At 64.1% G+C, this 25,207-nt stretch overlaps 4 protein-coding genes across 4 annotated transcripts; 1 reads left to right on the top strand and 3 right to left on the bottom strand.

The window, feature by feature from the left end:
• Nucleotides 1-2,992: 2,992 nt before the first annotated feature.
• On the bottom strand, nucleotides 2,993-6,754 carry TRIM54 (tripartite motif containing 54). The gene is given in 10 exon segments (XM_054002149.1): nucleotides 2,993-3,278; nucleotides 3,474-3,512; nucleotides 3,651-3,752; nucleotides 4,085-4,209; nucleotides 4,298-4,320; nucleotides 4,546-4,779; nucleotides 4,899-5,010; nucleotides 5,012-5,242; nucleotides 5,546-5,718; nucleotides 6,135-6,754. Coding segments are annotated over 10 exon segments (1,533 nt in total). The 5' UTR covers nucleotides 6,618-6,754; the 3' UTR covers nucleotides 2,993-3,267.
• Nucleotides 6,755-7,233: 479 nt separating this feature from the next.
• Nucleotides 7,234-9,341, bottom strand: DNAJC5G (DnaJ heat shock protein family (Hsp40) member C5 gamma). The gene is made up of 4 exons (XM_054002150.1): nucleotides 9,152-9,341; nucleotides 8,703-8,916; nucleotides 8,379-8,532; nucleotides 7,234-7,833 (listed from the first exon to the last, which is right to left on the bottom strand). The coding sequence occupies exons 1-4, from the start codon at nucleotides 9,262-9,264 to the stop codon at nucleotides 7,754-7,756; spliced, it is 561 nt and encodes a 186-aa protein (XP_053858125.1). The 5' UTR covers nucleotides 9,265-9,341; the 3' UTR covers nucleotides 7,234-7,753.
• A 300-nt stretch (nucleotides 9,342-9,641) lies between these two features.
• Nucleotides 9,642-19,579, bottom strand: LOC128821170 (uridine-cytidine kinase-like 1). Its single transcript, XM_054002136.1, has 14 exons — nucleotides 19,312-19,579; nucleotides 18,972-19,078; nucleotides 18,599-18,769; nucleotides 18,105-18,176; nucleotides 17,670-17,859; nucleotides 17,513-17,574; nucleotides 17,214-17,230; nucleotides 16,421-16,519; nucleotides 11,380-11,473; nucleotides 11,225-11,287; nucleotides 11,009-11,131; nucleotides 10,826-10,933; nucleotides 10,594-10,750; nucleotides 9,642-10,463 (listed from the first exon to the last, which is right to left on the bottom strand). Exons 1-14 carry the CDS (start codon nucleotides 19,577-19,579, stop codon nucleotides 10,390-10,392), a joined length of 1,605 nt encoding a protein of 534 aa, XP_053858111.1. The 3' UTR covers nucleotides 9,642-10,389.
• Nucleotides 19,580-21,186: 1,607 nt separating this feature from the next.
• On the top strand, nucleotides 21,187-25,162 carry SLC30A3 (solute carrier family 30 member 3). Its single transcript, XM_054002133.1, has 8 exons — nucleotides 21,187-21,303; nucleotides 22,511-22,683; nucleotides 22,754-22,900; nucleotides 22,979-23,132; nucleotides 23,572-23,776; nucleotides 23,888-23,993; nucleotides 24,319-24,453; nucleotides 24,531-25,162. The coding sequence occupies exons 1-8, from the start codon at nucleotides 21,221-21,223 to the stop codon at nucleotides 24,674-24,676; spliced, it is 1,149 nt and encodes a 382-aa protein (XP_053858108.1). The 5' UTR covers nucleotides 21,187-21,220; the 3' UTR covers nucleotides 24,677-25,162.
• Nucleotides 25,163-25,207: the final 45 nt, after the last annotated feature.

Genomic DNA, 25,207 nt, shown 5'->3' with positions numbered 1-25,207 from the left:
TTCCAGTCTGGAGAAGTGGGCTGTGTTTGAGCATGAAAGGATGAGACTCCACCAGAAAGGTGGGAAGGTGCTTTCCCAAGAGCGTTCAGGATATGCACTGCAGTGAAAAGGACAGGAATAAACTCCTGGATCCATGGCATGTGTGAAAAGCATCCCTGAGTCTGGGCAAGACACATGGAATTCACACCAAACTGGAAACCTGAAGTTCCAACTGGACACAGAAGTATGTTCTTTAATTTTTTAATCTGTTTACACAAATTAACTTTGCAAGTGAAGTACTTATACAATGTGTTGTTACTTTGTGGTGATCCATTATATAATATATTGTTACTTTGTGGTGATCCATTATATAATATATTGTTACTTTACAGCTTGTCCAATCCATCGGGCAAATTCCAACTCCAGCAGTAAAACTGATGGATTTCCCAGTGTCACAATCAGTGAAGGATCCTTTGGATTGGGGAATTTTAATCGTAGATTTAAATCTGATATTGCTCCTTAAGTCCCAAAGCCCTGTGAGGCTTTCCCATGGGGTTTAACGTAAGCCTAGAGGAAGGTAATTGGCATTACGTGTGTGATGGGCTGGCCGTGGCTGGACGTCAGGTGCCCACCAGAGCTGCTCCATCACTCCCCCCTCACTTGGACAGGGAAGAGAAAATATAAGAAAAGCTCATGGCTCAGGATAAGGACAGAGAAAGCTCACTGATTACTGTCGTGGGCAAAGCAGACTTGATTTGGGAAAATTAGATTAATTTATTACCAATCAAATCAGAGTAGAGTAACAAGAAGTAAGATAAATTCTAAAAATATTGGGTTTTGGTTCCCCTCACCCCTCCGTCCATCCCAGGCTTAGCTTTATTCCTGATTCTCCACCTCTTCCCTCCCAGGGGTGCAGTGAGACAGGAGTGGGGGTTGCAGTCAGGTCACCACTGCTTTCTGCTGCTGCTCCTTCGTAGGGAGAGGAGTCCCTGCCCTGCCCCGGTGTGGGAGGGAGACGGTGCTCTGCAGACTGCTCCAGCAGGAGCCCTTCCCACGGGCTGTGGCTCCTCACAAACTGCTCCTCTGTGTGTCCCCTCCATGGGGACAGTCCCTCAGGAGCTGTTCCAGCCTGAGACCCCCACAGGGCCACAGGTCCTGCCAGCAAACCTGCTCCAGCATGAGCTCCTCTCCCCACGGCTCCAGAGGTCCCTGCCAGGACCCTGCTCCTGCATGGGCTTCCCACAGGGTCACAGACTCCTCTGGGCACCCACCTGCCCTGGCGTGGGCTCCCCCAGGGCCTGCAGGTGGGTCTCTGCTGCCAAGGGGCTCCACAGGGTGTGGGTGGGTCCCTGCTACCCGTGGGCACCCACAGGCTGTGGGGAATTCCTGCTCCAGCACTTGGATCACCTCCTGTCATTCCTCCTGCCCTGACCTGAGAGGCTCCAGGGCTGTTGCTCTCTCATGCCATCACTCCTCTCTGGCTGCAGCTGCCTCCACACAAGAACTTTTTTTCCTCCTTAAATGCATTATCCCTGGAGTTACTGCCATCACTGTTGAGCTCTGCCTTGGCCAGCAGCAGGACCATCCTGGAGCCAACTGGCTTTGGCTCTCTTGGACATGGGGGAAGCTTCTCTCACCTTCTCACAGAGGTTGCCCCTGTAATCTCCCCAAACCTTGCCACACAAACCCGATACAAACCCAATAAAATGGACAAAATTCCACAAATGTATATTTGGGTATGTGACGACAGCAGGTGGACAACCCGCCTGCCTCTGTGGGGGAAAGTGAAAAGACATTCTTTAGGAATGATAACGTTATGCTCCTTATGGAGAAAAAGGCCTTTGGAAACATAGTTATGGAGAAGAATAAAGAGAAATAATGATGTTGCTGGAGAACCCTTGAACAGCAGCTGGAGCAGGCTGTGTGTTAAAATCCATGCTCAGTGCACAGAGACTTCATTCCTGAAGTCTCAGGTGGGAGTACACTTTAACTGGACAAGCAAAGGCATCAGCAAATTGCAGGGGGCTGCCCAGGGGCTGGTTTGGGAGGGCAATGACACCTGATGAACATCTGGACACAAAGCACAAGGGAGAAAATTGCCCAAAACAGAAGAGAACTAGGGTGGGGCTCTCCTGAGGCATCTCAAGCCCTGGGGAGGCACCCATGGCACCCAGCTCAGGAGCTGCTGAGTGTCTGGGAGTCCCTCTCAGTCACCTCTGGAGGGTGACAGCGATGAGGGAACATCCCTGAGAGGAGCGGGGGAAAGGCAGATGCTGCATCCACAAAAGTCTGGTGCGGGCACAGAGCAGCCACAGCCCCTCGTGCTCCCCAGGGACCACCCAAGCCCTCCCAGGCACGGTTCTGGTGTGTGAAGGAGCAGCTGGGCTGGGCCCTGGGCTTGGTCCGCCGGCAGCCACGTCGCCTCTGCTTGGAGCGACAGCTCGGAGACACAGAGAGCTGAGATGTCCCGTCTGTCACCCGTCCTCCGGGACCTTGCACCCAGCCCCTGGCCGGCGCGGTGGCCGCGGTCTGCCGGCTGCTGGGGGTCCGCAGGGCTCAGCCCTTGTTGTCCCCTGGGTGGGCACGGTGTGGCTGCAGGGAGCTCGCCAGGGGAGCGCAGCACAGGGGACCCCGGCCCGAGGAGCCCTGGCCATGTGCATCAGCAGCCGCGCCGCCGTGGCGACCGGAGCAGGCGGGTGACGCAGCCGCGGCCTCCCGGGGGAGCCCGGCCCGAGCCAGCGCTGCTGTGGCTGCGTGCGTTCCCAGCCAGCTCGTCCCGGCCGTGTTTGCTCGCAGCTCCCAGGGGGACGCTGCTGCTGCGGGCACCCAGACGGGGGGGGGCAGGATGGGGGCACCTGGGGGTCCTCGTCCCCCGGCAGGGGCTGTGGGCGGGGGGCAGAGCCGCACTCACAGGGCCCAGGGCTCACAGCCCGTGTTGCATTCGGGCTCTGGGGTCTCAGCGCCTTGCCCCCTTGCCTGGGGGCACTGCTGGGGTGATGGGGCAGGGGCTGCGCTGGGCTAGACCCTGTGGGGCCGGTGCAGAGCTGCTCTGGGGCAGCCCTCGCCTCCACCCCAGCCATACAGCACACGGGAGAACGTGTCCTCACACACCTTTAATGTTGGAGAGGGGCAGCGCCCATTTGGGGAATTCCAGCAGCAGGGATGGAGCTCGCCTGAGAGTACCGGGGATGGCCACAGCCAGGGCAGGGGTGACAGGGACAGGCATAGCCAGGGGTGACAGGGACAGCCAGAGCTGAAGGCATGCCAGCCTTACCCCATGGCTTCACTTCAGTGCTGACCTGTGCAGAAAAGTAGCCTCAGCCCTGGGACCCCGGGACCCCTTTCCCACTCCCTGCAGCAGGGAGACAGGCAGGCCCTGGGGGGAGCCTGAGGTGTGACCTGCCCCTCCACACCCTCATTCCCACTCACTGGAGGTCTCCTCTGCCCCACGGCACCCCATGGCCGTGCCCATCCCACTCCCCATGAGGTCTCACCATGGGGAGAGCTCGCTGGCTTCTGCCTCGGCCCCACATCTGCAGAGGGAGAGGGGGAACGAGATTGAGGCAGGGCTGCCCCGGCGCCCTGAAGGACGCGTGCTGCCACACGTGGACCATGGCACAGCCAAAGACTGGCACTGGACACGGCCCTGGGCAGTCATGGCAGGCACTCACCTTCAGCAGCTTCGGGCACCTCCAGGCTGTCCAGCCGGTCCTCATCTGCTGCAGCCTCACTGCCGTCCCCAGCTCCATCACCCTCATCCTCGCCCAGTGGCTCTGTGGGCAGGGGACAGCTCAGGTGGCACCTTCCCTCCCTCCCGCATTATGGGCATACACCAGGACATGCCAGGAGGGAGGTGACCAAGCAGGACGCCCCAGGATGGAAGTTCCCAGGAGGAACCAGCCCAGTGTGGGAACCAGGGAGAGCCTGGGGCAGGACTGACCCTCCAGGGCCCCTGGGTGGAGCTACAGGCGAGGGTCACATCCCCAGTCCTGTGTGGGATCCCCACACAGGGCATGTGGTGAGGGGGGCTCTTTCTGGAGTTCTGGGCACCCCAGGCAGTCCAAGTGCCCCCTCGGGACAGCAGCAACTTCCCCAGGGCAGGCACCTGTCTGGAACTCGATGGTCCTCAGCATCTCAGCCACGTAGTCCACGTTGATGGAGAAGTGGTCCATGTTCTCATAGCCAGGCTCAGGGCGGCTGCTCATTGATGCCTTGGACATGTCTGTGATCCTGCAGGGCAGAGACCCTGGGAGCTGCAGGGTCCAGCACCCAGAGGGCCACCAGCCAAAGGCCTTTTCCCCCCATAGTCCTCACTCACTTTTTCAGGAGTTCCTTGGAGTGCTGTGAGGGAAAACGAGGCAGGGTCAGCATCTCCTAGATATCACCCCCACCACAAGTCCACCCCTGCACATCCAGGGGCATCTACAGATCCTTTTGGGTGAGCACAGTGCCCCTCTTTAGACCTGTGAGCAGCCCCAAGCCCCTCAGGGAACCATGGCAGCACCACACAGCCCCAGGGCAGTCCCAGCCCCCCTGTCCCTTCTCTCCCTGTTCCCCTGGCAGGACCTGCAGGTACAGGGCCATCTGGGGCTCCTCCATGGCCTGGATGGCTGACTCCACCAGTTTGGAGGAGGCCTCCAGGTGGTCTCCGTACTGGCGGATGAGCCCACGGACTCGCTGCAGCTTGGCCTCCTGCTCGGCCGCGATGCTCTGCAGCAGCTCCTTCTTGCGCTCCTCCAGGATCCCGTAGAGCGCGTCGAACCGCAGCCCCACGTGCTGCTTCTGCCGCCGGCCGTTCTCCTGCGGGACGGAGCCGGGGCTGCGCCGTGTCCCCCCAGCGCAGCCCCATGTCTGGACGCTCCCAGCGCCACCACACCCCTCCGCTGGCACAGCCCCAGGCCGGAGCCCTCGGTCCCAACCTCGATGGTGTGGCAGATCTCCTCCATCTGTGTGATGATGGCCTGGATCCGGTCATTCCCCGCCACCAGCATGGCGATGCCGTCGCTGAGCTCGCTCTGGGAGTAGAGGGCCTGGGCGTGAGGGTGGCTGTGTGGGCACCCTCGGGCCCCCGAGACTCCAGGGCCCCCCCACCTTCTGGCGCTGGTAGACGGCCGGCAGCGGGGCCACCTCGCAGTCCTTGTGCGCCCCGAACACCTTGCAGAGGGAGCAGGTGGGCACCTCGCAGCGCAGGCAGTAGATGTTGATCCGCTCATCCTCGTGCTCCTCGCACATGAGGTGCTGCTCAGCCTTGGCATGAAGGGGTCTATGTGGGGGTTGGGGGTGTCAGGCAGACACCCTGGCCCCCAGAGACAGCACCAGCCCTGGGACCTGCCCAGCCCTCAAGACACCTCTGGCTCCCAGGGAGCCTTCAGCCACAGGGACACTGCTGGCATCAGAAATACCTCTGGCCCTGGAGAGAGCCGCAGCCCCAGGGATATTCCCTGGCCCGGTATGGGCCCCATGACTCCCCAGTTCCTGCTGGGATCCCACCCCGAGCCCTCTCGCTGGGCTCGCTGTCACCCGCAGGTCTCGCCCCGCCCGCCCCGGGGTCCCCACGCCTCCGGACCGGGCCGACTCCTGCTTGTAGATGTCGATGATGTTCTCCACGAGCAGGTTCCGCTGCAATCCGTACACCCCGTGCCGGTCCAGCACCACCTCGTGCCGGCAGGACGGGCACCGGAACCGCCCGCCCGACGGCACTGCGCTGGAGCCCCGTGACTGCCACAGCGGGTTGGAGGCCTGGGGGGGTACGCGAGGGATCACGGCGGCGGCACCCCGCACCCCCGGCACCACCCGCCCCCACGGATCTGCGCCCCACAGCTCCCCCCGGGCGCGGCCATGGGCACGGAAACGGAGATGGAGACGGGCAAGAGCACGGACACGGGTGTGGACACAAACAAGGACCCATACACGGCCCCCGCTTCCCGTCCACCGCCCCCGCCAGCCAAGAGCGGCACCGAGCGCAGCCCAGCCGGGATTCCCGGTGCCAGTGCCAGACCAGGCCCCTCTGCAAAGAGGATCGCGGTGCTCTGGTGCCGCCCGCCCCTCCGCCTCGCTGGCCGGGGATCCCGGGATAACGGGGCCACCACCCGCCGGACTGGGGTCCTAGGGACGGAGGTCCCGGTGCCTCCCCGCGCCCCACCGGCGGGTCCCACCTGGAAGACGTCGTTTGCGCACTTGCGGCAGAGGTTGTGCTGGCAGGGCAGGATGACCACGGGCTTGGAGAACATCTCCAGGCAGATGGGGCAGATGAGCTGCTTCTCCAGGCTCTCCATGCTCCGCGCCTCCGCCAGAAGCGGCTTCAGCCCCACCGCGAAGTTCATGGTCGCGGTCCCGGCCCGTCCCGGCCCGACCCGGCTCTGTCCTGCGGCTCCGCTCCGGCCACCCGGTGCCCGCTTTGTTTCGGCCCCGGCCGCGGCCCCCGGCGCTAATTTTAGCCGCCCCCGCCCCGCCGGGGCCGCAGCTGTCGGCGGCGTCGGGTGACACTGAGTCACCGTTCCTGCCCACCCCTCGGGACCGGCCGGTCCCGGGACCCGCTGCGTTTCGGGACCCGCTGATCCCCTGCCCGGGAGGAGGAGCGGCCGAGGCCCCGGGGGACCGGGGCTGGGTGGTGCAGGGGCTGCAGGGCTGGCAGTCATACCGAGGAGTATGTGCCCCGCTCCGCAGGCAGCAGGGTTGGGGGAGGTTGGGGTCCCGCAGATCCCACAGCCCAGTGCCAGCCCCCCGAAGAGCAGGGTGGAGGGGCTGGTGCCAAGACACCCCCATCCTCACTCACCCTGGCTATATTTAGGGAGTGAGGCAGAGCCCATGCAGCTGCGGGCAGTGGCAGTGACCAGAGATGGGAAGAACGTGCAAGCGGCTCAAAGCGTCCCCCTCGGTCCCATCCCTGCCAGTCCCAGCCCTCCGCAGAGCCACGGCTTCCCAGAGAGCGGGGCAGGAGCAGGGGCGGTGCCGGCAGCGGGGAGCAGGGCTCCAGGAGTGCAGCAGCAAGGACTGGGAAGAGCAGAGCCTGCGGGAGCCAGCAGCAGGGGACAGAATGGGACCCAGGTGGGTGACAGGAGACCAGTGATATTCACTCCACTGGACACGACCACTCCACACAGGACATGATCTGCCTACTCCACACCCCAGTTAGTCCCTGCAGCGCCCCGCCGGATCCACGGGCACAGCCCCCAGCATGGACAACACCAGGCAGAGGCACATCCTGCTGCCGAGTGTTTGGCAGCGCCAGACAGAGCCCAGGCACACACATGCTCCCCTCCCGTCAGCCTTTAATGGTGCCCACAAAAACCTAGACAAACCCAGAGGGCAGAGGAAAGGGGCACAGATAGGAGCACCCCAACCCCACAGCAGCGTTTGGCACCCAGCACCCAGCGGGAGGGCTGCAGGGGGGCAGCGGGCTCAGCCCAGCCCCAGAGGTTACAGTGCTAATGGTCTCAGCTCGGCGAGCTCCAGAGCTTGGCCCGGAGCATCCCTGCTCATGCCTGCTGCTCGGTGCCCGATATGGGCATGGGCAAGGCACTCAAGGGGGCCACAGCAGCACGGGCTCCAGGCCACTGCCACCGCCAGTGCTGGGACACTGGGGCATTGCCCTGGAGCTCGAGCAGGGGCCCAGGAGCCTGTGCATTGATGCTGGCCAAATTAACCTGAGATTATATCCCTCCCGAGGCTGATGAGCCAGTCCGGGGGGCGGGACCGTGGTCCCAGAAAGTGACAGTCCCAAAGGAGAGTCCCTGCCCCGAGTCCTCGGGGAGCCGGCAGGATGGGGCCAGCCTCAGGCATCACTCCTGGTGCTGGCTGGCAGCGGCTCCGTGCTGGCAGGCGGGGGCTGTGCTATAACAGGGATCTGAGGATCTGGAAAGGAAGAGCTGCAGATCAGTGGCTTAGCCCCATCCTGTGGTGCCAGTGAGCAGGAATCTCACAACAATGCCTCAAGGGCTCCCACAGCCCAAAGCCCCCATACCCCTGGCCAGTGCAGAGGCCCGTGGGAGTGCCCCGACCCCAAGGAAACCTGCAGGAGTCACCCAGCCCCAGTGACACCAGTATGGCCAGTGCCGGGGAACAGTGCCGGGGAACACAGAGCCACTCTTCCTGTGCTCTGTGCCCCAAAGGGCACGGGCCCCAGGGTCTCTAAGCTTCAGGCCTGTTTAGGGGGCCTTTGTGCAGAGGGAAGGAGAAGGTGTACCCTTGGCCCATGTAGTGGCTCCCTCTGTCACTGTCACCAGCCCTGGCCCACACAGGAAACACCAAGGGCTGGCTGTAAGAGCTGCGGCTAAAACCAACCCAAGACCTGAGCCAGAACTCTGTCTCCCCCACACCAAATGGGATAAGGGGAGACCCCAGAGCTCCCACAAAGCAAACACAGGTGCTCCCAGCAGCTGGGCTCCCGCCTGACTCACCGTTGTCCTCTGCGCACATCTGTGCCTCCAGGTCCTTGGGGTCCACGTACTTGTAGGACTCATCCTCCTTGGGCGGGCAGCACGTCCCACAGCAGAAGAAGCAGCAGCAGCAGCAGCAGCAGCAGGTGAGGGCTCCGCAGCACAGCACCAGTGCCTGCGTCAGGGACAGACGTGCTGTGAGCTCACCCAAGTCCCTGACCCATCACAGCAGTGCTGAGACCCCACTCAAGCCACCAGCCCGCCAGCACGGCAAACCGCTGAGCTCACCCGACCCGCCAGCCCCATCATGCCGGCCCCGCGGAGGCCGGACGATGCCGGGCTCACCTTGAACCACCACTTGGACATGAGGAAGTAGTGCCGGACAGCATCGTCGCCGAACTGCTCGGCCACGTAGAGGCCGAGGGAGCCGTACTGGTCATACAGGCGGCGCTTGTCCGCGTCGCTCAGCGTGGCGTGGGCGCTGTTGATCTCCTTGAACCGCTCGGCTGCCGCTGGGTCATCGGGGTTCTTGTCCGGATGGTACTTGAGAGCCAGCTTCCTGTGGGGTGCAGCGGGGGCACCCCCGGCACGGGCTCACAGCCTCGCTCCCCGGGACAGCCCGCACCCCCGAGATGGAGCCAGGACCCCCGGCACGGGCTCACAGCCTCGCTCCCCGGAACCCACCCTGACCGCCGGGACGGCACCGGGACCATCCGGACGAGATCCCGGCCGCGTTCGCGGGACGGACCCTCATGCCTGGGCTCCCAGGACGACCCCGCGGACCCCCCCCGTACCGATAGGCCTTCTTGATCTCCTCGGGGGAGCTGCCCTTCTGCAGCCCCAGCACGCGGTACAGGCTCTCCCCGACCCGGGACAGCTTCCGCTGCGGCCGCGGGGGCTCCGCCATGGCCGCGCCGAGGGTCGCGGGGTCGGACGGGACGCGGCACCGACCGCCACGGCCCTGCCCCGCCGCCGCTTCCGCCCGCGCCGCCGCCGCTCTGCGCAGGCGCCGCCTGCGACCCGGTACAGGGCACGGCCCGCCCGGTACAGGGCATGGCCCGTCCGGTAACACCCGGTACAGAGCACGGCCCACCCAGTGACACCCGGTACAGGGCACGGCCTGCCCGGTACAGGGCACGGCCCGTCCCGGCGACACCCGGTATAGAGCACGGCCCGCCCGGGGACACCCGGTACAGGGCTCGGCCCGCCCGGTACAGGGCATGGCCCGCCCGGCCCCAGGGCTAGCCCGCAGTGATAGCGGCAGCAGGAGGCGGCACACGGGGATCGCGCTGCTCCTTTATTGGTACAAAACGGCGGCGAGGGGGCGGTGAGGGCACGGCCGGGCCCGGGACAGCGCGGGGTGGGGGGCAGACCCCCGCCCCCGGAGCTCCCTGCTGCCGCCGGTGGCGGGGGCGAGGGGGGGCAAGGCTGCCGCTGCCCTTTGGAAAAAGAACCTGAGCAACAAGGGCAGCACCGGAGACACCTCACCACTCCCTGGTCACCAGCAGCACTCTGCGCACCGAGGATGGGACAGCACCGGGAAGGCAGCCCCGTGACAACCCCCCAACTCCTGGGACCAGGGATGGAGTGTGGATTGGCAGGGACAGGGTGAATCCATGAGGTCCAGTCCCTGATGTCAGAGGGTCCCACTGGAGCCCGGAGCCGCCCACAATAAATACAAATAAATACGGATTCCAGGCACGGAGCTTGCCTGGACTGGACCCCATCCCCCTCTTCCCCTGGGTAGAAGGTGAGCACCCCCTCAGGCACAGCCGCAGGGAGGCCACCACTCCCTCTGGAGGCACGGCTGGCCCAGGCCCAGAGGCAGGGCTCTGGAAGCAAGGAATGTCCCTAAATATCCCCTCTCTGTGGTCCGCAGGAGAGGCCATCCCTCTCTGCTCCTCCCTGGGGAGGACTGGTCCCTTGGGGCAGAGGGAGACCAGCAGCAGGGGCTTGTCGTGCAGGTCCAGAGAGCCAGTGATGGGGGCCAGCCCTGCAGCCAGCCTAGCCCGTGGTCCTGTGGCCAGCCAGCTCAGCAGTCCACGCTGTCGCTCTCACACCAGGCTGAGGGGCCGTCGGTGCCAAAGTATCTATCTCCAAAGTTACCTGGCAGAGAAAGGGACGAAGTGAAGAGACAGCAGCGCCACCCTGCCAGTGTCCCTTGGTGTGGCCGCAAGGCTACCCCTGGGGTTGCTGGCCCCAGCCGTGAGGTACAGCACACCCTGGTCCCCCTCACCGATGCCCGGGATGATGTGGAACTCCTCGTTGACCCGCTTGTCCACAGCGGTGGTGATGATGTGGACACGGGGAAAGGCATAGGCCACGGAGTGCACCCCCATCTCTGCCATCAGCAGCGACAGCAGGAAGATCCTGTCCTCCTGCACATCGTGGTCCTGTGGCACACGGAGAAGTGAGAGCCCAGCTGGGCCCAGGGGATGCCATGCCCCACCCGCCTCCCGGGCCCTCACCAGCAGGACGCGCACAGCCATCATGGCCGCGGCCCCCGTGGACACCGTGCTGTCCATGAGGATCACGTAGTCCTCGCTGATCTCCTTGGGCAGGCGCAGGTAGTGGAGCTGCGGAGGGAAGGAAGGGCGCTTGGTGACGTGCCAGCGGTGCAGGGCCGCGTGCCAGGCTGCAGCAGGACTCACCTCAGGCTCCCCCGTGTCCAGGTTGGTCTGGATGAGGATCTTGCCCAGGCGGATGTCCTTGCAGACAGCGGTCAGGGCCTGCTCCATGGTCTCACCTGCTCGCAGGATGGACACGCCGGTGATCTGGGAAAGGGGCAGGGACACGTGCTGGGTGCTCCTAGTGCATGCTGACCCCAGGAGCTGTGCTCTCGCGGGGAGCAGGGAGCCGTGCCTCACCCGCTGCCTGTGGAACCGCTTCCCCTCGTACATGGTGCCCTGGGGCGTCTCCACAGTGACCGACTGCAGAAAGGGGAGCACAAGGAGTGTGGGGGCAGCCAGACCCCCTGTGACTGGGGGTGGGGCTGTGGCTACCCCCAAGAGTGGTCACTCACCTTCAGGGGCAGGAAGGACAAGGCATGTTCGATTAGCAGCCGCATCAGGCGCTTGGAGTAGAAGATAAATTCGTCCCTGGTCGTGTCCTTGTTCCTGGGAGGGATGACACAAGTGAGGTGAGAACAGAGCCCCTGCCATCCCCTGCAGACCAGATGTGAGGCTCCAGAGGCCAACCAGCATGGACAGCAGCCCCAGTCTGTGGGAACCAGAGCACTCTTGGAGTGACACACTCAGTGATCACCAGCACTGGGGGGCTCACTGAGACCTCAACTTTTGTCTTAGACAGGACTACAGAGGCAAGAGTGGCTTAGCTACCCTGGGAGGGAGCTGCAACAGCACTTACAGACATTGGAGAGAGCAGGGAGAGGATGGGGAGTAGGAACAGGTCGGGTTGGACCATTGGTACAAACTCAGGAGCAATGGGTGAGTGCTGGGGAGCCCGGGGCGGAACAGGAGCAGAGCCAGGATAGGCTAGGACCCCACTGTGGAAGGGACATAGTGCACCATGGCTGAGCATGCTGGGTGGCAGAAAAGAGTTGAGTATGTCCCCAGCTCTCCCCTCTACATCCCAAGTCAGAGAGAAAGCACTGCTAAGAACCAGGTGACTGAAATACTCATTGTGCCCTTTTCACAGCTCTGATGTACTGAAGGCACCAAGATGTAAATCAGACACAAACCAGAACAAAGCTGCCATGGGGCTGCGATTCCCAGGAAACCTCTCCCCTTCCCCAGGAGTGGTAAAGCCAGCCTTGCATGCAGGGCACTAACCCCACAGCAGAGGGAAAGTAGATGACTTTTCCTACTAGGAGTACCCTGGCCACCAGCCTTGTGGGGAGCATGAGGACAGAGAAATCCCATAGACACCTGCCCATTCCCAGATGGAAGTGGAGCTGGCAACACTCCAGAAGAGGCAGAAGGATATTGAATATTTTTACTCTGTATTTTAAGACATCATCTGCTATTTCTTACACCTCGGTGGATGACAGACAGCCCCACTGAGGCACTTGGAGGAGGACGAACAGTCACTGCTGTCCTTGTGTGCTCCTGCAGCCATTCCAGGGTCACTCACAGCTGAGCATCTGCAGTGACCATGGCATACGAACATTCCCAAACCCCTGGGCACAGCCAGCACCCCCAGGGAAGGCAGAAAAAACAGTTCTGGTCTGGAAGACCCTGCCTACAGCTCCCAGCGTGAGCTGTCAGCAAGCACTCACAGGTGGGCTGCACCCACACATCCACCCACAGGAGCCTGGAAGCAGCACGAGCCCGGCAGCCTCCCTGCCTCCACTGCAGCCTGTCCCAGCCAGCTGTCCCCACTGAGACCCACACCGGCTGTGCTGGCCCCTGGCTGGGTGGGACAGGCCCCACAATGCTCCCGCAGAGGCAGGTTCCTCTGGGGAACTCCTGAGGAACCCCAGTGCAGACACAACCATGAAGCTTCTCCCTGCCCAGGGCACAAGCAGGACAGGGGGAAGGGCTGTGCCAGGGAGGGCAGCCCAGACATGCTGGGCAGCAGCAGGTTACCAGGATCCATGAGTGCCACCATCCCACCTCCTCAGCGGGCAGAGCACTGCCAAAGGGGCCATCACTGTCCCCAGAGCAGTCCCCTCACCCCACGGCATCATTGCCTGGCTGAAGCCTGAGGAAACACACTGCTCCTATCCATAGAGGAGGCAGATGAACCTCAGCACGCTGCAGCACACTGGGAGCCCACAGCTGGACAGGGCAGCACCGCAGCTGGCGCTCCTGACGACCTCAGCCTTCCCTAGCATGCTCAGGAGAGGACAGAGGGACCAGGAGCATCTGCCTGGGGCCTCATCACAGCATCAGCTCTGCACATGAACTGGACTGTCTGCAGCTGAGAGCTAGCTGGTACAGCCAGGCACCAGGAAATCTGGGCATTAATGGGTTACAGAATCCCAGAATGGTTTGTGTTGGGAGGGGACCTTAAAGGTCACCTTGTCCCACCGCCCTGCCATGGGCAGCCGCACCTTCCATTAGACCAGGCTGTGTCCAGCCTGCCCTTGGGGCACCCAGCTATCCTGGGCAACCTGTGGCAGACTCTCACCAGCCTCATGGAAGAACTTCTGCCCAGCATCTCATGTAACATGCCCTCTGGCAATGGGATACCAGTCCTCCTCATCCTGACACTGCGTCCTTCATACTCCATCTATTCTCAGCCTCATGACTCTAACTGTGCAGCTATTCCAGTGTGGGACTCGTTTTCAGTTTCTGTCTCTCCACAACAGCAGAAAACTGTTCCAGAAAGTGCTTCCCCTGGATGCCAGGCTGGATCTGCCACCACGATGCTCATCTGCTGCCACCAACACCCTCCCAACAGACAGACGGGTGAGCGTGACGAGCCTCTAGTGCGCAATGACAGGGAATGGTGCTGGCTAGCATGCCAGGATTGACATCCCAGAGTGCACAGGGAAACACCAGACAGGACAAGGAGGGAGCAGAATCCTGGCTCACAGCATACAGTGGTGCAGGTGCTGGGTTGGACATGTCCAGGCACTTGGAAAGGCTGTGCTGGAGGGAGCAGCTGCACTCTATGAGCACTGCAGCAGCTGGAACCTGGTGCAGTGGAAGGGTCCCTGCCCATGTCAGGGGCTGAACTAGGCAGCATCCAAAGGTCCCTCCCACCCAAACCACTGTAGAATTCAATTAATAAAGACAAGAGACAGATCTGCCTAGATGCAATAACTCTGCACATGGACGTCCAGGACATGTGGCTAAAGGTGTGTTTGATTCTCACCAGCCTGGAGCTCTCTGGGAGCCCAAGAAAAGGGCAGCAGGCAAAAACAGCACCTTGGGAGTAGAGGGTCACATGTGGTGACCAGCAACAGCCCCATGCCATGCCCAAGTGACACAGAAGCCAACAAGTGCCACCAAGTCCCACCAGAAACAAATGCTGCCTCGCTGTCCCCTAACACAGACCCTCGGCAGAGCTCCTCAGCTCAGAGGTCTGGGAAAGGCACTGGCCCAGCAGGATTTCAGGGGGTACCTGACAGGCTGAGTGGATGCTCCTCAGAAATGTGGCATTTCTTATAGACCATCTGCAATGGGGTCAGCTGCCTCCCCACCACTCCTGGCCCTGCTCCCACATGGATTCAGCACAGCCACGTGGGGCCAATGGTGCCAAAGCCCTGCAGCCCCAGGCAAAACCCGAGCCACCTCCAGGGCAGCCTAGCACAGCCCTGAGCCTAGCAGATTAAGGTCATCAAGGACTTGTGGTATAAAGGTGGAGCCACAGCCCGGGGGAGGGACACAGGCACTGGCACAGGGCTCTGCCTGGCACACCTGAGGTGCCACATCACCTGTTCGACTGCCGTGACCTGCCTTGGAGCCTCTGCTTCCACAGGAGGAAGGAGCCAGGAGAAGGAAAGGAGGTGGCCAGCCTGTATGTGGTCACGAGTATCAGAACATCATAAATTGTTTGGGTTGGAAAAGCCCTTTGAGATTAAGTTCAGCTGCTCCCGCAGCACTGCCAAGGCCACCACTAGCCCACACCTTCAAGTGCCACATCCATGTGGTTTGTAAATTCCACCAGGGATGGGGACTCCCATCACTACTTGGAGCAGCAGTGCTGAGGCTGGAAAATCCTTTCCATGAAGAAACTGCTCCCAATATCCAACCTAAATCTCCTCTGGAGCAGCCTGAGGCAGTTTCCTCTTGTCCTGTTCCTTTTTCCATGGGAGCAGAGCCTGACCCTCACCTGGCTGCATCCTCCTGTCAGGAAGCTATAGAGAACAAGAAGGTGGCCCCTGAACCTCCTTTTCTCCAGGCTGAGCCCCTTTCCCAGCTCCCTCAGCCTCTCCTGGGGCTCCAGCCCCTTCCCCAGCTCTATTCCCTGCCCTGGACACGCTCCAGCCCCTCTATGTCTCTCTCATCAGGAGGGGCCCAGAACTGTCCCCAAGACCGGAGGTGCCCCAGCAGTGCCCAGTTGGGACAGCCCAGGTGCCACTGGCCTCTTGCCCACCTGGGCTCGTGCTGAGCCACTCTTGAGCAACACTCCCACGGTCTTTCCGGCCCCTCTGCCTCATCCTGGAGTGCTTCATGGGGTTGTTGTGACCCAAGGGCAGGCCCTGGCACTTGGCCTTGTTGACCCTCACGCCACTGGTCTCAGCACATCAATCCAGACTGTCCCAATCCTTCTGCAGAGCCTTCCTGCTCTCCAGCAGATCCACTTCCCACCCCACTTGGTATCCTCTGCAAGCTTACTGAAAGTGCACTCAGTCCTCTCCAGGTCTCTCACAAGGACAGGAGCTGACACCTTCCCAACCAACACACAGGTGCCATAGCAGCCACAGCATGAGAGGCATAGGAGGACCTGACTGAGCTCAACATCCCCTCTCTGCTCTGAAGAAACACACCTGGGGGCTGCCAGGCTGCAAAAACAATGAACCTCTCCATAGTCCCAAAGGCCTCAGCCCTTGACCCTTCACTAACTGATGCTGCTGTCACCTGGAAAAAAGGAGCATCAGAGGGGAAAGAAAAGATCAAGAGAGGTGAAGTCATAGAAGCAGCTGCCCAGGTCCCTTCTCTAAACTAGCTCAAAACCCAAGTGCCCTGGGAGAGGGGCAAGGGGTACCTTGCTCCATGTCACCAGCTGCTCCACCTGTGCTCCAGTGAGGAAAGAGCCATTCAGTCCCCTCCCACTGTAGGAAAAGCCTGCCTTTGGCTCAGGAATCACCCCAAGCAGATGTGCAGAGATCTGGTCACCAGAGAAGTGCCCATGGGGCCAGGGCCAGCTCCATTCAGCTATTCTGCTCCAGGCCAACCCCCACCACTGTGGTCCCAGGGGCAAAGGGGAAAAACTCACCCCAGGCCTTGTGGTGCAATCCCACCAACCAGCCTAGAGCAGAGGCCTGGGGCAGGGATGTACCTGAGGATGGTGAGCAGGGGCCTGGGGCAGGGATGTACCTGAGGATGGTGAGCAGGGGCCTGGGGCAGGGATGTACCTGAGGATGGTGAGCAGGGGCCTGGGGCAGGGATGTACCTGAGGATGGTGAGCAGGGGCCTGGGGCAGGGATGTACCTGATGATGGTGTGCATGCCCCGCACCTGCGGCGTGCTCTCCAGGACGCTCAGTGTCTTTGGCAGGGGCTGTCCTTGGTGGGCAGAGGCCAGGGCTGCCCTGCAGTGAGGAAGGCGTTCAGAGCTGTGCAGCACACACACACTCACAGCACTGGGCCCCTGGAGGGACACGACCCTGCCAAAGGAAGGCTCTAGAAGATCCCCTCTGAACCGTGCTTGGCATTCCCACCTGGATCCTGAAGAATTCCCCAAGTCTGGTACCCCAGAGCTAGACTACCCAGACTGGGGTGAACCTCCCGGACCACACACTCTGCTGCACCAGCCTTGGCCAGCAGCAGGATCTGCAGCTCTGAAGGGCTGCTGGACATTCCCATGCAGCCTGGGACTGGGCTGTGCACCACCAAGGACAAGGGCTGTCCTGTTCATGTGAGACATGAACTGCCAGGAACAGGGACCATGCAGGGCGCTTCTCCCGCAGGAGTGAACAGCCCAGGGTAACTCAGCAGCCAGGACAGGAGCCCTGCTCCAGAGAGGGACAGGACCAGGGCAGGGAGCTGGCCACGTGCATCAACCACAGTGTGGGACATGTCACACAGAGCCCAGAGCTGCAGCCAGACAGGCCCTAAGGAGCTGACCAGAGCCCCTGCAGCACTGGGGAGGAGCAGCTATGCCCAGGCACCTCAGCAAAGCTCTGCCAGCAGGGACATGGAGGCAGCAAGACATGGAATCCAGTGGGTGTCAGCAGCCCCCCCAGCCCAGAACAGGCTCCTCTGCAGCCGTGGGCCCCCACGTACCTGACTGTAATCTCCCGCTGGGTGGTGGAGAGGTCACCGGCACAGCACAGGGGAACAGGAAGGACACCCTGTCAGTCATTCACAGGCCAGCACAGCTACCACAACAGCCCAGGTGGCTCCCCACCCTCCTCCCCAGTGCCCACTTCACAGATCTGCTCCCCCAGGCACCATGCTGGGGCCTTCTGAGAAGAGAGAGGTGATGTCAAGATCCCCCCAGGTGCTCCAAAAGCACAGGTCTGTGTGCAGCCATGTCCTGCCCTCTGCATGCAGGACCCTTCTCCTCCTCACCCCCGGCTCACCTTTTCCAGCTGGCTGTGCACATGCTGCACAATGAGGTCCAGTGCGACGAAGTTTTCCCCACCTGAGAGCGGAGCAGAGGAGGCAGGTGGGGCGGACGCTGACCCACCCCTGCCCCACAACACCCGCTCCCAATGCCAGGGTCAGCTCTGGCCTCACCCCTGGGCACCACGATGTCGGCAACCTGCACGGTGGGCTCGATGTACTGCTCGAAGGCTGGCTTCACAAACTTGTTGTACTGCTTGATGACCCCTGCAACATCGCGCCCGCGCTCCATGATGTCGCGCTGCAGCCGCCGCACCAGACGGATGTCGGAGTCCGTGTCCACAAACACTTTCATGTCCAGGAGCTGGAAAACTGGGAGGGGTGAGCACCCCCTATGCAGCTCTCATCACACCTGTGTTATTCCCCTCCACCACCCTGCAGTGGCGCCCAGCATCAACTCCCCTGAGGCCTCTGACACGTGGTGCTCTGCCGGTAAGCGTGGTGACCTCTCCCTCCACAGCCCCCACTGCTGCAGTGGCACCCAGGGCCAGTGCCTGTCCTGCTGCAGCACATCCCCTCGGGGCCGGCGGCCACCTGAGGCAGCGATACCTTGAGCAGCTCCTTGTTGGCGAAGGCCAGGATCCCTTCGAACACGATGACGTTGGCCCCATACACTGTTTTCTGCAGGCAGACAGAAGCGGGGTTTGTCCTGTATCTCTCACATGCCACGGCAGCACCAACACAGACAGGCCACTGACCCCTCTGGGGTCTCACCACTGTGCTGGGGCTCCCCATAACCATCCTGCAGCACCCAATGCCTTGGAGCCGTAGTTCATCCCTGTACATGATGCTCCCGCCCAGGACAGACCCTGAACCTTGCTTTAGATCCCAAGCCTCTGCTCAATGCCATCCTCCCAGCATCTCTCCACACTGAGTCCCTCCCTCATACCTGCACTGGTCTGTGTGCACACCCACCCACAGTCTCCCCCGAATGAGTCCCCCACTCCCGATGACCCCCAGCTGTCCCCTCCCTTTAGCCTCCCAAGCCCTGCAGGGCCCAGAGGTGCTCCCCTTTCCCGGGACCCTGCCAGCCAGGCACCCACCCACTCGCGGCGCCGGCTGTGCGTGGTGAAGTCGTACACCGGCACCTTCACGCTCTTGCCCTTCTTGAGCTTGCGCAGGACATTGACGAGCAGCTCGAAGTCAAAGGCATCGGGGTGGTCGAAGTTGTAGTCGCTGCGGGCTGCCAGCGCCTGCTGCCCCTCATCCAGCACCTGCAGGCACCGGCACCGCTCAGCGCCGCGCCGGAGGCCCGGCCCGGGGCACCAGGAGCGCCGAGCACTGCACCGGATCGCAGCATCCGCAGGCACTGCAGCCCTGCCCGGGGCCGCGCCCGGTCCCGGGAGCCCCGAGCAGCGCTCGGCGGTACACTGGAACCGCGAGTGTCGGCGCCGCACCGGACCCCCCGTCCCGCACCTTGTAGAAGGAGTCCATGGAGAGCAGCACGACCCAGGGCACGTCCAGCGCCTCGATGATCCGCGTCGCCACCGTGGTCTTGCCTGAGGCGCTGCCGCCGCACAGGCCTGCGGGGAGCGGCGGGGGCACCGCCCCGGCCCGGATCCGTCACGGCCCCGGATCCGGCTCCAGCCCGGTCCCAACCCCTCCTCGGCCGCTCCTCGGGGATTCGTTCCACGATTTCCGACTGCAGCCCGACCCTGGCCCCGGTCCGGCCTCCATCCCCTCCCCGGCCCGGTCTCGGCTCCATCTCCTTTCTGATCCGGCTCCTTCCCCTCCCCGGCCCCGTCCCACCGCTCACCGATGACAAAGGCCTCATCTACGGGCGCGCCGGTCTCGCTGTACCAGGGCGGCCGCCCGGCCGTGTAGATAGTCCGTTTGCTGGTGCGCAGCAGCGGCGGCTCCGGCTTGCACTGGCTGGCGGTGCGGCGCCGTGGGGCCGGGGCGGGCGCCAGCGGCAACCGGCTGAGCAGCGAGCCCAGCGGGCCGGGGCCGGGGCCGGGGCCGGAGCTGTGGCCGCGCTCCGGCCCCGCCGCCCCCCGCCGCTCCTCCGCGCCCGCCGCCGCCATCGCCGCGCGCGGCCGCGGGGGCTGCCGGGACACGCGGCTGTCGTGCTGCGCACGGCCCGGGGAACAGGCCCCGCCCCTGGGTGAAGCCCCGCCCCGGCAGAGGCCCCGCCCCTGATGGAGACAATCATTGACTGAAGCCCCGCCCCATCAAGGCCACGCCCTGAGCTAGGCCCCGCCCCGGCCGAGGCCGCGCCCCGGGCGCGCTGGGCTCACCTGGGCGGGGCTCACCTGGGCGGGGCTCACCTGCGCTGAGACACCTGCGCTGGGCTCATCTGCGCTGGGCTCACCTGGGCGGGGCTCACCTGCGCTGAGACACCTGCGCTGGGCTCACCTGCGCTTAGACACCTGCGCTGGGCTCACCTGCGCTGGGCTCACCTGCGCTGGGCTCACTTGCGCTGAGACACCTGCGCTGAGACACATGCGCTGAGCTCACCTGGGCGGGGCTCACCTGCGCTGGGACACCTGCGCTGGGCTCACCTGCGCTGAGACACCTGCGCTGAGACACCTGCGCTGGGCTCACCTGCGCTGGGCTCACCTGCGCTGAGACACCTGCAGAGCCCTCCCTGCCGCTGTCACACCCGCGATCCCCGGGGCCCGCTCTGCTCCGGGCTCAGCACCCGCAGCTCCCTCAGCCTTACCCCGGCACAGACGCTCCAGCCCTGCAGCATCACAGGCTGCTCGGCGGGCTGTCCCCAGCTTGTCCCTGTCCCTCGTGTCCTGGGGACACGGCGCTGGGCCCGGCGCCACGGAGTGGTGTCCAGGACACGCCAAGGGTGCGTTGCTGGTTCATAGTCTACCGGATGTCTCCCAGGACCCCTGGAGCCTGTTCTGCGGCTGCCCCCCACCCGTCCTGAGATCGTTCCTCCCCGGTCAGGACCCGGCACTGCCCCGTGCTGACCCTCCCCAGGCTCCGGCCCCCCGTCTCTGCAGCACATCCTGAATCTCTCCGCACTACGGAGCAGCACGGTCGGTGCCATCTGTCACCGTGCTGAGGGTGCTCTGCGTGGCCTCCGGGTCCCTAAAGGCGGCGATAGACGGGGCTGGACTCAGTACTAACCCCGGGGTACACTGCTCGTTACCGGCCGCTGAACACCCCGCTCTGGGCTCGGCCCTGTCCAGTGCAGCCGCTCCCGACTCATCCAGCCCATGCTCCCAACACTTCTCTCGGAGGATCCCAAGGGGTAAAGCGCCAAAAGCCTTCGGCAGCCTGGGCAGACGCTGTCCCCTGCACTCTCCTCGTGCTCCGGGTCCGGCATTTCTCCGCGGAAGGTGATTCGAATGGTCAGGCACGATCCCCGTCGGAGCTTCCCTTCAGCTCCCGTCGTGTCTTTCCCGTGCTCAGACGGCTTCCAGGATCAGTTGTGTCATCGCCCGCCAGGGACAAGAGGTGAGGCTGAGCTTCTCCGGTGAAAGCAGCGCCCCTTACACACAGCTCCCGTGTGTTCGCCCGGAGATCCACTGGACCGCAACACCGGAGCAGCCCCTCGCACCCCGCCGCGGCCGCCCCCGCCCCAGAGCCCGGAACGGCGGCACCGCGGGCGGGACCACCCGCGCGTGGGCGGGGCCCGGCGGCTGGGGGCGGAGTCACGGCAGGGGCGGGGCTCGGCGGTGCCGGTGCCCGCGGTGCCGCTCGCTCCCGGGATGGAGCCCCCGACCGGCACCGAGAGCGCCCGCCTGGTCAGCCCGCGGGGCGGCCGCGCCGACGGCAGCCTGCGCCTCAAGAGGTACCGCCGGCACCGGCGATCATCGCCCCGGCATCCATCACCGGCACCCATCGCCCTGGCATCCCATCACCCCGGCACCCCCGCCACCGCCAGCGCAACTCCATCACCGGCGCCTCCGGCACCGACGGCACTCCCATCACCGGCACCCCTATCACCGGCACCCCCATCGCCCCGGCACCTCCGACACTCCAGTCACCACCGGCACTTCCATCAGCACCGGCACACCATCGTCCCGACAACCCCATTACCGGCGCTAGCACCTCCATCATCGGCACCCCCATTACCCCGGCATCACCACCCCCGGCACCCCATCACCTCCCCGGGTCCCCGGCAATTCCTCGCACCGCCACCTCCATAATCTCCCGTATCTGCAACCCTCGGTCCTCCCGCACCCGCGCTGCCGGCACCTGCTCGCCCATCATCCCTGGCACCTCCATCGCCCCCATCGCCCTCAGCTCCCCCGGCACCCGCAAGCCCCCGGCACGTCGCGCGCCGCGCAGTTCCCACCCCCCACCCCCGACACCGGCACCCCCGGCACGTCCCTTCCCGCCCGCCCCCGTGCCTTCATCCATCCGAACGGACATCGGCACCTCCGCAGTCTCCGCGCCAGCCCTGACCGTCCGCCACTTGCACCGTCACCCCGCCACCGGCACGCTCACCCCGCCACCGGCACCTCCGCTCAAGCGGAACCGGCCCCACCGTGCGCCAGCCTCGCTCCCCCTTCGGGTGTCCGTCCCGCACCTATCGGTGCCCAAACGTCACCCACGCACATCGGTACCATCCATCCATCACCCGCCCACACCGGTACCGTTTATCCGTTAGCCCCCGTCCCGGTGGGCTGGTCCGTCCCCGCTCCCGCACTGCTGTTCCACGCACCGGGACCTCGGTCCCCGCTGCCCCTTCCCCACGCCCCACGTGTCCGCACCGGTGACCCGTCCCGCAGCCTGGCCCCAGGCGCAACACATCGCTCCCACCTGCACCTCCCCGCGGGCACCCGCGCTAGTCCCGTCTTCGGTTCCGGCGGGGGCCCCGTGCCACCGCCTCCTGCTGCTGCCGCCGGTCCCGTGGCTGCTCGTCCCGGTGCGGGGGGTTCCGCCGGTGCCCCACAGACTGCCTGGCTGCATACCACCGGGTGGTAGCTGGACCCTCGGCGGTTCTGGGCAGGAGCACCCGAGCCGGTGTTGCCGGCAGTGACCCCCGCCCCCAGTCTCTTCACAGGCTCTCGAGACCCCTCAGCACTGGCGGCCCCCCCGGCTCCAGATGCCCACTGCCGCTGCAGCCCCCCGACCCCCAGCCCCGGGCAGGGCGGGCTCCAGGCCCGCCGGCAGCTGAGCGTCGCCTGCGCCGTCTGCTGCCTCTTCATGGTCGGGGAGGTGATAGGTAACAGCGGCTGGGCCAGGGTGGGGGGCTGCCAGTGGGGCACGGGGTGCCAGCTGCTCTGTGCCCACAGGTGGGTACCTGGCACACAGCCTGGCCATCATGACGGATGCAGCTCACCTGCTGACAGACGTGGGCAGCATGTCTGTCAGCCTCTTCTCCCTCTGGGTCTCCAACCGCCCACCCACCAAGACCATGACTTTTGGCTGGCACCGCTCAGGTGAGCTGAGGCACAGCCCTGCGGGGCTCCGGGGGACCCCCATGGCCGGCTTGGGTGCTGATGGGTCTCATCCCACAGAGACACTGGGTGCGCTGGCCTCTGTCCTCTCTATCTGGGTTGTGACCGCAGCCCTGGTCTATCTGGCGGCCGCCCGCATCATCAGCAACGACTATGAGATCGAGGCACGAGCCATGCTGGCCACGTCCGCCTGTGCCGTGGCCGTCAATCTGATGTACGTCCCACGTGTGCGCCCATGGTCCCTGTGCCCCATCAGCCTGAGTCCTGCCCCCCTATGCCCCTGGAACCCTAAGGTCCACAACTGTGCCCCTGGGTCACTTCGTGTCCCTGTGCGCCAGCCTTATGTCCCCAGGCGCTGCCAGCCCCACTTCCCTGTCCCCCATATGCTCAGGGCTTCCAGTCCGTGTGCCTACATTCCCACATCCCGCATTCCCTTGTCACCCAAGCAGTGCCTCCCAAGCCCTGTCACGAGCCCCAGAACCAAACCCCTGCCCTGTTCCTGCACACCTTCCAGCCCTGCTGCACCTCCAGCCCCACTCCCCCCACTGTCCCAAGACCCAGGTGTGACTGCCTGTGCCCCCTTTGCCCAAGCAGGGCCAGAAGGGCCCCCATGCCCAGTCAGTGTGGCACTGAGCCAGCCCTGCTCTTTCCAGCATGGCCTACATCCTGCACCAGTCCCCTGCTGGCCATGGCCACGGCACGGGGGCCTACGAGCAGCTGGAGAGCTCTGTGGCCTGCCAGCCCAGCTGTAGCCCCCTGCCCGGCAGCACCAGCGTGCGGGCAGCCTTCGTCCACGTGGTGGGTGACCTGCTGCAGAGCGTCAGCATCCTCGTGGCTGCCACCATCATCTACTTCAAGGTGCCCGGGCTGGGCTGCCCCAATGCTGCCTGTGGGAGCAGCTCTCCCAGTCCCACGCAGGGTGGCACGTGGGCTCTGCCCCCAGCCTCACAGAGACCCCGCTCTCTGCAGCCCCAGTGCAAGATCGCAGACCCCATCAGCACCCTCTTCTTCTCAGTCTTCGTCCTTGGCTCCACCATCACAATCCTCAGAGACGTCTTCAGGGTCCTCATGGAAGGTGAGCAGTGAGTAAGAGGGGTGCAAGACGGCAGGTGCAGGGTGGGCACAGGAGCTCCTGGAGCTTCATCTGCCGCAGCACTTTGCCCATGAGGCAGCTTGCCTCCTCTGTCCCTCCCTTGCCCCACCTGAATCCCCCCAGTTCCTCCTCTCCACCGCAGCCAGTGCATGGGCCCAAGGTGAGGCCTGTCTCACCCCAAAGCCACCATGCCCAGCCTGGTGCCCCTGGGGAAGAGCCCCAGTGGCTTCCACTGGGAGCCCTCACCCAGGTGGGTGCTATGTCTGGGGGCCGAGGGTGGCCCCATGTGACCAGGCGGTGCTGGCAGGGACACCACGGGGCCTGGAGTTCGATGCGGTGAAGGAGGTGCTGCTGGGGGCCAGCGGGGTGCGGGGTGTCCACGACCTGCACCTCTGGGCGCTGACGCTGAGCCACCCCGCCGTGTCGGTGCACGTGGCTGTGGGTGAGTGACCCACACAGGGCGTGGCCGGGGGTCCCACTGGCCATGCCAGGAACGAGCCCCTGCCCTGCTGCTCCTAGATGCCGGCACTGATGCTGAGATGGTGCTGCAGGAGGTCACCGCCCGGCTCCAGAGCAGGTTTGGCTTTGCCCAGTGCACGGTACAGGTGGAGCAGCACCAGGAGGAGTCAGCAGGCTGTCCCCACTGCCAGGACCCCCGAACCTGAGACCCCCACCCGCTGCTACGCTGGGCCAGGCATGGCCCTGGCCCCAGCTCCTTGTGCTAGAGCACGGCAGTGCTTGAGATCCCAACTCCCCCTCTCCCCACCCCACCGCTGCGGAGTCCTGGCGTGGAACAGCGACTCCAGTGTGGTGTCCTAGGGGAACGGACACATGGCCTGGCCTGGCACAGGGGCCCCCTGGAATCCTCCACTCCCTGCTGTGCCACAGCTCCTGAGGAAGTGGAATCCTGCCCAACCACCCGGTCCCCAGGAGCCTGTCTGTCCTGGCAGGAAGGGACATCCCCCATGGGGGACCTCAAGACCTGGCCTTGGCCCCAGCCCCCCATGCTGCTGCCTGGGCTCCGTCTGAATCCTGCTGTGCCTGGCCCTGATCCATTCCCTCTGCTGAGTCGTGCCTGTGCCCCTGGTGTCCATCTGTCCATCTGTGCCAGCAGCGGTGCCAACGCTGCCAATAAATGTGTTGGAGCAGCAGCAGCAGTGCAGCAGAGGGGCATGGGGAGGGAAATGGTGGAGCTG

The sequence above is a fragment of the Vidua macroura genome, chromosome 35 (assembly GCF_024509145.1).
Source record: "Vidua macroura isolate BioBank_ID:100142 chromosome 35, ASM2450914v1, whole genome shotgun sequence".
NCBI lineage: Eukaryota > Metazoa > Chordata > Aves > Passeriformes > Viduidae > Vidua > Vidua macroura.
Note: the sequence above shows the minus strand (reverse complement) of the source record. Positions and strands in the feature narration are given on the sequence as shown.